The sequence below is a fragment of the Scheffersomyces coipomensis genome, assembly GCF_036884675.1.
Source record: "Scheffersomyces coipomensis strain NRRL Y-17651 chromosome Unknown DFJ63scaffold_1, whole genome shotgun sequence".
Lineage (NCBI taxonomy): Eukaryota > Fungi > Ascomycota > Pichiomycetes > Serinales > Debaryomycetaceae > Scheffersomyces > Scheffersomyces coipomensis.
The window spans coordinates 2,726,316-2,737,500 of record NW_027042892.1 but is presented as its reverse complement, the minus strand read 5'-3'; the positions used below and the strand labels follow the sequence as shown (position 1 = coordinate 2,737,500).

The 11,185-nt window shown below is 32.1% G+C and overlaps 5 protein-coding genes across 5 annotated transcripts in view; 3 read left to right on the top strand and 2 right to left on the bottom strand. All coding sequences in view use genetic code 12, as the record gives it.

Annotated features, from left to right (window-relative positions):
• The window catches only part of SLM2 (phosphatidylinositol 4,5-bisphosphate-binding protein), a gene marked incomplete at its 5' end in the record, with an annotated part of 2,902 nt that extends 991 nt beyond the window's left edge, over positions 1 to 1,911 (top strand). Inside the window, 2 exons of the mRNA XM_064905464.1 lie at positions 1 to 798; positions 973 to 1,911. The exon at positions 1 to 798 is cut by the window's left edge and continues 991 nt beyond it. Of these exons, the coding sequence (XP_064765369.1) occupies positions 1 to 798; positions 973 to 1,712 (1,538 nt within the window). The 3' untranslated portion in view covers positions 1,713 to 1,911. The remainder of the gene's footprint in view (positions 799 to 972) is intronic.
• Positions 1,912 to 3,160, bottom strand: RPL23A (60S ribosomal protein uL14). Its single transcript, XM_064906795.1, has 2 exons — positions 3,036 to 3,160; positions 1,912 to 2,399 (listed from the first exon to the last, which is right to left on the bottom strand). Exons 1-2 carry the CDS (start codon positions 3,075 to 3,077, stop codon positions 2,028 to 2,030), a joined length of 414 nt encoding a protein of 137 aa, XP_064765368.1. The 5' UTR covers positions 3,078 to 3,160; the 3' UTR covers positions 1,912 to 2,027.
• A 1,227-nt stretch (positions 3,161 to 4,387) lies between these two features.
• On the top strand, positions 4,388 to 6,034 carry DFJ63DRAFT_283212 (putative amidase; the record flags this gene model as incomplete). Its single annotated transcript, XM_064904702.1, has 1 exon — positions 4,388 to 6,034. The coding sequence occupies one exon, from the start codon at positions 4,388 to 4,390 to the stop codon at positions 6,032 to 6,034; it is 1,647 nt and encodes a 548-aa protein (XP_064765367.1).
• A 668-nt stretch (positions 6,035 to 6,702) lies between these two features.
• DFJ63DRAFT_321977 (uncharacterized protein) lies at positions 6,703 to 8,915 on the top strand (the record flags this gene model as incomplete). The annotated part of the gene is made up of 2 exons (XM_064907382.1): positions 6,703 to 8,008; positions 8,809 to 8,915. The coding sequence occupies 2 exons, from the start codon at positions 6,703 to 6,705 to the stop codon at positions 8,913 to 8,915; spliced, it is 1,413 nt and encodes a 470-aa protein (XP_064765366.1).
• Positions 8,916 to 9,373: 458 nt separating this feature from the next.
• On the bottom strand, positions 9,374 to 10,708 carry WSC2 (Wsc2p; the record flags this gene model as incomplete). Its single annotated transcript, XM_064905712.1, has 1 exon — positions 9,374 to 10,708. The coding sequence occupies one exon, from the start codon at positions 10,706 to 10,708 to the stop codon at positions 9,374 to 9,376; it is 1,335 nt and encodes a 444-aa protein (XP_064765365.1).
• Between the last annotated feature and the right edge of the window lie 477 nt (positions 10,709 to 11,185).

Genomic DNA, 11,185 nt, shown 5'->3' with positions numbered 1-11,185 from the left:
TTTCATCTACAGTTTCAGCAGTAGGTAATTCATCATCAACCATAAAGAATGGAACTTTTATTGATCTTTCAATGGGTCAAAGAAAATTCTCTGATTTAAATATATCTCATTTTGATTCAAATTTAAATGTATCAGTAAGAGAAGGTTATTTAGAAAGAAGATCAAAATATTTAAAGAGTTATTCAAGTGGTTGGTATGTTTTAACTTGTAATTATATTCATGAATTTAAAACTCCTGATCGTAAAAAGGATCAACAACCTGTTATGTCATTACCTTTAAATACTTGCACTGTTTCAGATCATTCAAAAGATGATGGAAAGGCAGGTGGTGCTTATAAATTCATTTTAAGTTCAAAGCTGACCAATGGTTTGATTCATAGAAGTCATAATTTAGTATTTAGAGCTGATACTTATAAAAATATGATTGGTTGGTATAATGATATTAAAACTTTAACTTCATTACCGACTCCATCTTCAAGAGCTAGATTCATTGCTAAAAGAGGTAAAAGTGCAAATGATAAAGATTCAGTTAATAAATTAACTACCGTCACTAGTGGTTCTAAGATTGCTTCATCATCATCAAGTATTTATTCAGGTAAATCAATTAATACTGCTGGTTCTCCAGCTAGAGATAGTAATGCTTCAGTTAAACAAAGACCATTATCTCAAGCTACGTCAATCTTAAATGCTAATAGATTATCATCAACTTTCTCTCAAAAGAATAGTCAATCTCCAAGATTAGCTAATATGATTAATAGTGATGGTACTATTATAACTCCAGTTGAAACTTTTGAAAATGGTAAAGTGAATGAAAATTCAAATAATAATGATCAAAATAATCATAATAATATTGATGGTAATCAAAGTATTCGTTCAAGAACTCCTCAATTACAACAATCAATTCAAGGTGAAAGACAACCAAGTGCCAATCTCAATAATGTTCTTCTTCATCCTCAACAATCATATCCTCAAGGTCAACAAATATATCCCCAATTAACTCCACAACAACCAATTGCATTCAATCCTCAACTGCAACAACAACCATTTTTAACTCCTTCCGGTTATCAATATTATATTCCTCAACCAGGTCAACAACCTCAACAATTTTATGATCCAATTCAACAACAATATTATACTTTAACCCCAACTGTTGCATCTCAACCTCCAGCAAATCATCCTCAACCTCAATTTTTCCCATCATCTCCAACTTCAAGTAATCCACCCCAATTCAATCAACAGCAACAACAAGGTCAAGGTCAAGGTTCACTGCATCAAAAACAACCACTGCAATCCCAACAACAACCAGGAACTCCAAACTATGCCATCAATACCGCTAAGTATTTCCCTACTTATGTTCAACAACCTCAAATCTATGGTGATGCCTTACCTTATCCAACCAGTCATGCCCCAGTTGAAGCGTATGGTTCAGTTACTCAAAGTCGTACCCAATCATTACAAAGTGGAGGTGTTCAACCTGTTGCTAATGATGAATCTAAAATCAATCAATCGATTAATGGTGATGATATTTCAACTTTACAAAGTGGACCAGTTGGTGGTGTAACTCCAGTTTTAGCAGTTAATAATGAAACAGGACTTGAAACTACCAATACTAATGGGCCAGAAGGTGAAGGTGAAAATGGTGATTTGACTGCCAGTGGTGGAGAAACTACAATTGAAGGTGATGAAACTAAAGTTGAGCATGAAGATAAATAAAGAGGTTAGATCCTTTTTTTGCATTATACGAAGAATATCTTTCTTTTAATAGGATTTCTTTGATTTATCTCTCTACCTACTTTTTCTATATCTTTTTATATTTGCTTCTATCACTGTTTTATATATATATATGATCTTACTTTTATACTATTTATATGTTTTACTATTACAAGAAAAATAAATAAAAATTAAAACTTATTTCTCGATATTATTACTATTATTTTTATAAAATGATAATGTATATTATTAATATATATTTATATTTTGATTATTATGAAACAGATATGAATTTAAACAATGATAATGATGAAAGTCTTAGACAACAACACCAGAGTTTGAAGCAATACGTGGCCATAAATCAGCACATTCTTTAGCAACTGGACCAGTAATGGCAGAACCTTTCATTTCACCCTTTGGATTGACAATGACACCGGCGTTATCTTCGAAATATAAGTAAACACCATCCTTTCTTCTCCATGGTCTAGATTGTCTGATGACAATGGCTGGCATAACTTTCTTTCTTAATTCTGGCTTACCTTTTTTAACAGTAGCCATAACCATATCACCGGCTGAAGCAGCTGGTAATCTGTTTAATCTAGCACCTACACCTTTGACGGCTAAGACATATAAATTTCTAGCACCAGAGTTATCAGCACAGTTCATGACAGCACCGACTGGTAAAGCTAACTATAAGAAAATTAATTGTTAGTATATTTAAATCTTTAATTAAAAGGTTTAGCAAGTGAAGTTCTAGAAAAGTAAATCGTTATGTAAAAGGTTTTGAAGTGAATAAATTATTGAGAAGATGACAAGTACGTTTGAGTTGGATTGAGGGATTTGTTTATTCGATTTCAATGATACTCTTTATGATTTTCTTGTAGGTTAATGAAAATTAGTGATGGATGATTTGTTGATAAATCTTACGATGAGATGAAAATATTGATGACATCTGACTAATATGATGGATTCAAACATGGATTTGATGGTTTTTCATTCTGATTTGCTAGTGTGGTTGGCGAATGAATGGATATTGTTGAATTACTTTGAATAAATCATTTCACTATTTAAATCGTATTGAAAACTTATTAGTGGTAGATGTTGGATTATTCTTTCGTATTATTGATATTCCTGAATGACTCTTCTACAATATTTATTGAATTTATTCTTTCTCTTCATCTCTTTTACAGTTATAACTGTCATTATTGATGGACTTCATTCTCTCTTCTCGTCATTTAAACATTTCATATTTCACATTTTGACTTTACTTCTTGAACACTTGATTGATTCATAAATTATGATAATAAATAAGGGGGGCACACATACAGACATACGGAATTTGTTACCGGAAGCACCTGAACCAGACATTTTTGTATTGTTATTTAGTTGGTATGATGTAAAAAGGTAACTGTTTAAAAGAAACTTCCTTTAAATTTTTTATATTTTTGTTAACCTCAAACTAACTAGGCGATACATCTTTGAAAAAAAAATTTTCGTTACTATGAGAAGAGACATTTATTTAGAATGGAGACATTTATTGTGTACGATGTCGTACACAATTTAAAGTGCGCACTACATTTAACTATGTAAATGTATTGGGTTTACCCGCACTGTTAGGGCTCTAGACCCGCACTGTACTGTTTCCACGTGATCGATTTTTACAATTCTTGGTAATTTATATGGTATCGTATTACTAAGTTAAACTAATATTAGTTCATGGTCAATTGACGGCAACGTTACAATTGATATCTGGAAGTTTGAATTTTGTTTAAATATGGTAAGGTAAGATGATATAAGACATATAATAAGGTATTCACTATTTGCTAATATTCGTTGACAATGGGAAGTTCGGAGTTTTCTAGCTACATGGCGTAAATATCAACTATCCGTAATCTTGACTAGCCGTCTAAAGAAAGCTAAGCTAACTGTATTAATCTAATCTTTCTTACTTAAACTGATTGTCCCTCTTAGATGAATCTAAATTGTGATTTATGTAGATCTTTCTAATTGGAAAAAATTCAAATTGTTAAAAACTTGAAGGAAATTGAATTGACCCTATAAAAATAGTAACAATGATAATTCTGAACTACATTCCCACAAACTTAAGAGTCAAAATTGGTAGTTCCATATCAGTTGTAATCAATTACCAGTTACATTTGCCGACAACGGGATGGTCAGTGGAAACGATATACCAAACTTCACATAAAAGGAAATTAAATCCCTATCAAGATAAAGAAATGCGGAACTCGTTGCCCACAGAACTCTCAATTGAAAAGCGAAAGGGAGAAAAAAGGGATACTATAACCTCCACATAATGAAACATAATAATAAAAAAAGATATTTTGTGAGCTGTGTTCCTGTGACCTGGAGAGATTTGGTTCAATATTTATACTCTTTTGTTGTAAATTTTAGTTGTGAAAAATGAGTGTGGAATATTTGCATTAAAAAATTTAAATTCCGCCCCTACCAAGTTATATACAGGTTTTACTGATAAGGCACTATGTTTCTACACCCCATACGAATGCGGATAAGAAATCAAACATATTTTGATTTACGGGGTTAGTCTGAAAACAATTAAATCCATTAAGATAAATATAATTCAATATTTCAAATTGAATTCAAACCAATTAACTTTACCATTCATAGAGACAGATACACTGATAAATATATACATACAAATGACTGTTCCTAAAACAAATTATAAAAAGATCGCCGCTCAAAAGCTTAAGCAAAGAGACGCTAAATTCATTTCAAAATGGTTGATTCCTGAATCTGCCCTTCCAGCAAAGGATACTAAGGATGTCTTACCATGGATATCTAAATCAGGTTACTTGACTGACTTAGAACTTGAGATTACTGAATCAACTGCAACTAAGATTCTTGAAAATATCAAATTTAAACAATGGTCAGCTTATCAAGTTGCTTCAGCCTTTTGTCATCGTGCTTCAATTGCTCATCAATTAACTAACTGTCTTACTGAAGTATTCTTTGAGGATGCTCTTGAAACTGCTACTGCTTTAGATAAACATCAAGAAGAAACAGGTGATGTGATTGGACCATTACATGGATTACCAATCTCTTTAAAGGATAATTTCAACATTAAAGGTCAAGCTACTACTATTGGTATTGTTAATTTCTGTTTTAATCCAGAATCATTTGAAGAAGATGCTGTATTGGTTAAATTATTGAGAGAAAGAGGAGCTGTGTTTTATGTTAAGACAAATGTTCCTGTCGCTATGATGATGCCAGAATCAATTAACCACATTTGGGGTAATACAGATAATCCCATGAATAGATTACTTAGTGCTGGTGGATCCTCAGGAGGTGAAGCTGCATTAATCAAGTTAAGAGGTTCAATTATCGGTGTTGGTCTGGATATTGGTGGTTCAGTACGTATTCCAGCTTCATTTCAAAATTTATATGCTATAAAACCAACTTTTGGTAGGTTCCCAACTTATGGAGCTAGATCAGGTTTAGCAGGGCTCGAATCAGTCAGTAGTGTTAATGGGCCATTAACTAATACTTTGGAAGATTTGGAATTTTATTGTAAATCAGTTGTTGATTGTGAGCCATGGTTATATGATGGTAAATGTATTGAAATTCCATGGAGAAAAATTGAATTACCAGAGAAATTAAACATTGCCATATGTGCTGATAATCTTATTGTTAGACCAACTCCACCCATTAGAAGAGGTGTTTCCATGGTTAAGGAAGCTTTAATTAAAGATGGTCATGATGTCATCGATTGGGATCCAACTGATCATTTAAGATTATCTGATATTATCACAAGTTTCTTCTTAAGTGATGGAGGTGTTCATGTTATCAAAGAAACTGAAGCAACGGGTGAGACTTTATTTCCTTATATGGAAATGTATGGTACCACTCCAGAAATGAAAGTTTCAGAATTATGGAAATTACATGTAGAAAGAACTACTTTGATTAAAAAGTATCTTGATAGATGGTTAGCTACTGCTGCTCTTACTAAGAATGGAAAACCAATTGATGCAATTATTACACCGGTCACTCCATTTCCAGGAAATCCAAATGGTAAATTCCATGATAGTGTAGCTTATACATCACCATTCAATTTATTAGATTATTCAGTTGGTATTTTCCCTGTAACCAGAGCTCATAAAGATTTAGATCCAGTTGATGAATCAAGTACTAATTATTGTGCAACAGATAGTAAAGTTTGGAAAGATTATAATGCTGAAGAAAGTCATGGTGGTGCAGTTGCTTTACAAATTGTTGGAAGAAAATTCCAAGAAGAGAAACTTATTGAAATGATGAAAGTTATCGATGAACTTATCAATTACTCTGATTAGATAGTTAATTACTTAATAATGTTTAATACACAGATATAATCAATTTAACTTAATCAATTTGTAGCCAATCTTACTACGGAGAGTTTGCTTCTTCAAAGATAGGACGTCGGAAATAATTGATATAGTTCCGTGTATCTTTGAGTTAAAAGATTAACTGTAGATAGAGTTTAAATTAAACACACCACCGGTGACAAAACATGGGGTGTCAAAATTTTATTTTTCACAGCCATTAACGGCGACGGAATGTGAATTATATTTTATCACACAAAGCCGCAAGAGCTAACTATAACTACGCAAATTTTATTATATGCGGGAAACGACGTACGAATATAATGTATGACTCTAAGATTGGGATTGTTTAAAAGATAGGAATGATAATGGTTTAACAGATAAGGAGGGTGGGGGTGAAAAGGTTATCATATCAGAGATAATGGTGATTGTAAGATTTCTCCCTCGAAAGTATTCTTTAGTTACTCAAATTAGGTAAACTTATCTGTATTTGTGTTTCGTATTCATAGCATCTGCATAAAATAATTTCAAATCCCTATACGAGCAACTGTATAAATAAAGCCCTAAAATACATCTCAACCTATATCATTTTTTGAAACTCATCCTTGGTTTGAAGATTAAGCGGTAGTAATTGTTCAACGAGAGATAGAAAAGAAACCATGACGAGTGCTTTTCAAAAGTTAAAAATCAGTATCTGGGGTAAAACTCCTGAAGATCCTAAGGAAGCCAAGTTATTATTCAAATTAGATTGGTTTATTTTAAGTTATTGTTGCTTGGTATATTGGATCAATTATTTAGATAGAACCAATTTATCCAATGCTTATGTTTCAGGTATGAAACAGGATTTAAATATGGTTGGTGATGAGTTTAATATTATGAATACTTGTTTTACAGTTGGTTATGTGGTTGCTTTAGTTCCTCATAATTTGATTTTGTTAAAGATTAGACCAAGATATTGGTTAACCTTTTGTGCTTTTGGTTGGGCAGTTTTAACACTTTCAATTTATAAAGTTACGAGTGTTAGACAAATTTATGTTATAAGGTTTTTTACAGCTGTATTTGAAGCTGTCACTTTCACCGGAGTTCATTTAATTCTTGGATCTTTCTATGAAGAAGATCTTTTGCCATTTAGAAGTGCAATTTTCACCAGTTCAGGATTAGTGGGTTCGATTTTCTCAGGATTTTTACAGTCGGCAATTTATTCTAATATGGACGATTATAGAGGTATTGCAGGTTGGAGATGGTTATTTATTATTGATTTTATAATCACGATGCCTATTGTAATTTATGGATTTATATTTTTCCCTGATCCACCTCAAATTAGAAAAGCTTTTTATTTCACTGATGAAGAACATGAAATGTTACTTGCTAAAATTCATAAGCCAAAATATGATAAATTCGATTGGTCGGTATTTAAACGTTTATTTGCTAATTGGCATTTTTATTTCTTTTCATTTTTATTCGCTATTGGTGGTGAAAACGAATCATTCCCCATTAACTCTTTGTTTGCCATTTGGTTACAATATTATGATTATCCGGTCTCTGATAGAAATCATTATCCAATGGGTGTATTTGGTACTGGGATTTTCTTTACCTTAGCTTCGGCTGTTTATATTAATGTAACGGGTGGTAAATATCATTGGCATATTGGGGTTTATATTATGGCTATTATGTTATTATCATCAATTCTTTTATTAAGTGCACCAAGTAATAATGCAGCAGTATTTATTGCCCATTATTTAAGTGGAGCAGCTTATGCTGGACAAACAGCTTATTTCGCATGGGCAAACGTGGTTTGTGCTGATGATTTACAAGTTAGATCGATTGTATTAGCATCAATGAATATGTTTAGTAATGCCGTTAATGCATGGTGGCTGATTGTTTTTTATAATGTTGATACTGCTCCTAAATTTGTGAAAGGGTGTATTGCTATGATATGTACAGCTACCACTACAGGTATAACTTGTTTTATAATGAGATACTTACAAAAGAGAGATGAGGCATTAGCTGCTGGACTTGATGATTTTGAAGAAGTGATGGGAGTAGAGAAGAATTCAATTGATTCTTCAACTGGTGAAACTGAAGAAGTTATAGGTGAGAAATCTAATAATGTAATGGTCAAGGTTGCATCTGATAATTCTCATAGTGATTAAATTTATTATGTTATTTATAAGTTGGAGTTGTATTTAGTTAGTTTTGGTTTAAATATTCAGATTCTAATATATTTTTGTTTACAGTTAATTTTTAATTTCGCAGTAAAAATATAATTTGTTGAAAGGTTAAAAAATAATTGCAGCAAACAAATTAACAGTTGTAGAGAGAACAGTTCTAATGAAGTGGATATTGAGAACATCTTTGAGTGAATATCAGTATCTTTTAGGATGAATGATCTTTAACATCTAGAAATCCACTATCTTTCGTTAAGTCCAACCAAAACAAACAAAGTCTACAAGTCAAGTTCCTCGACGCAGGTTTATGTCAAAGAACGCAACCGAAGCGACAAACATGCAAACCCACAACAATGCAAAACAACCATAACAACTTAAATCTAGAACTGGTTGTAAATCGATATCTTGATTAGTGTAAATTTTACCCTAAGTAGATAGTTGTTGATATTTCAGTTTGAGTTAAATTTCAGTTATTTTGGCGAAGATGATACACGCTTCGAGAGAGAATTGATCTTTAATTCCTTATATGTGCGATATCGCCTCATATTCACCGCCTTCTATTTCCAAGACTTTAGGAGGTCTAACCATTGCTTCCAGATCGAATTTCAATTTCAATTACTATTCCTTCTACTTCTTCTTCGAGAATAGCTTCCAAATTTCAGACACGAACTTACACATTCGATGCTATTACTGATTGGCTTTGATTTCACATGTTATTCACGCTCTCTCCTCTAAATCATTTTGGAAACTTTACTTTACATAAATATAATATTATTAACTTAAGTTTATTATTAATTTGGAATGACAATTATACACACATTCATACATACATACATACAACATGAGAAATTAAAATTAAAGAAGTAAGTAGAAAAATAAAATTAAAAAAAAAATAGTAATAATAATAGTAGAAAAATTAATTTATAAATATATGCCTTAGAATTATATCCCGTTCAACAGTATTGAACTAATTAACCTCCAATATATAACGAATATTGGGAATCTTTTTTTACGTCTTCGTAGTATAGAAATTTTGATGTTATATTAGGATGGGGGTGGGAATATAGTAACGTTAATACCCAAAGATTAAAATAAAAAAAGAACGATGATGAAATGCTATGATGATGATGATTTTTGTATTTTTGAAATATTTTGTAAAATGCTAATTATTGACCACTTTTAATGATCCTGGTTGTCTGGCAATCATATCTGGTAAAGATCCATTACTTAATCTTCTTCTACCATATTCCGGTTGTTGGAATTGATGTTGGATTTGATTATTTTCATCTCCTAATACTGGAGATCCCATACCGGCAATAGTTGAATTTAATGATGGATCATTGCTATGATTAATTATTTTTGAACCTGATCTACTATGTTGACCACTTCCACCATTATTTATAATAGCGAATCCTTGATATGAATCATGATCTTCTGATTGAGTACCAGACAGGGATGAATAATTATGTTGATGATTTTGATTTTGATCTTGACCTTGTTGTTGTTGTTGTTGTTGTTGAGAAGTATCAAAATGATTATAACCGGCTGATAATAAGAATGGATTTGGACCAATCATAGGTGGAGGAGGAGGTTCTAAACCACCAGCCTTTTCATTCATATGAGCTCCAGATAATGTATATTCATCATCTTCATAATCATCATCATCATTATTTCTTCTTCTTCTCCAAAGGAAAAAGATTAAACCACCGATAAGTAATCCTAATCCGATGGCTCCACCAACAGCAGCACCAGCAATACCACCAGCAGATAATTTACTTCCACCATGTGATGCAGATCCTGAATGGGATGAGGATGGAGATGGACTTGAAGATGACGAAGATGTTGGGGTGGAGGAAGTACTTGATGGAGATGAATTTGAATCTGGAGATGATGATGGATCAGCAGTGATGGTTTTATAAACAATTGATTCGATTGGACTTCCTGATGGATCTGTAGTAACGGTTGAGAAGAGGGTTATTTTATTTTGACTGGTAGTTGAACCTGTATTTGTATTTGTGTTTGTATTAGTAGTAGAAGTGGTTGGTGATGAAGTAGTTGAAGTTGAAGTTGTTGAAGTTGAAGTAGTTGATGTTGAAGTTGATGTGGTTGAAGTTGTGGAACTTGATTCGGGAGAATCTTGGACATCAGCATTAACATAAACCATATAATAACCATTACCACCACAATTTTCATATGGATATCCTTGACATGGAATATTACAATTCAGAGATTGATCAACTTGATTGCTAATATCAGGAGCATCATTACCACAATAACAATTCTTACCTCCAATCAATGCTGCTATTCTTGAATTGGGACACTGTTGTTCACAATATCCTGAACTTTGGAAAGTATAATCATTATTATAAGATATAGCTGATACATCTGATGATGGATAACAACCTGATAAAGCCCACGAAGCTGATATGGAAGATTTGGTTAATATTAGAAGCAATAAAGAAGATTCGAGGAATCTAGATTTATGATTGAGTAACATTATGAATTACTTTGGTATATGCTATGATGATGAGTTTTAATTATTTAGTGAAGTTTTTAAAATGGGGGGTTTAAAAATAAGTAGTGCTGGTTTGGGGTGCGAGGGAAATTAATATGATGAGTAACACTAATATGGGATGATATTGAATTGAATTGAATTGAATTGAATTGAGGTTGATGAAATGAAAAGTCTATGAAAGGAACGAGTGAATGATTAGATGAATGAATGGAAGGAAGGAGTAATTATAAATGATCGTATGGACTTTTCCCTTTAAAACTCAAAAAAAGGATGATAATAAATAAAAAGGAGCTTGTGGGTAAAAATAGAAATAAATTATTTTGTCTTGTCCCTTTTTTTCTGGTTAGGCTTTTCTCACTAAAAGATAAATCTCTCACTGTGATTTTTTAGTCAGATTTTTTTACAGATGACGTTAAAAAAATGAATAACGAGTTATTTGAAAAGAAGAATAATAAGAAG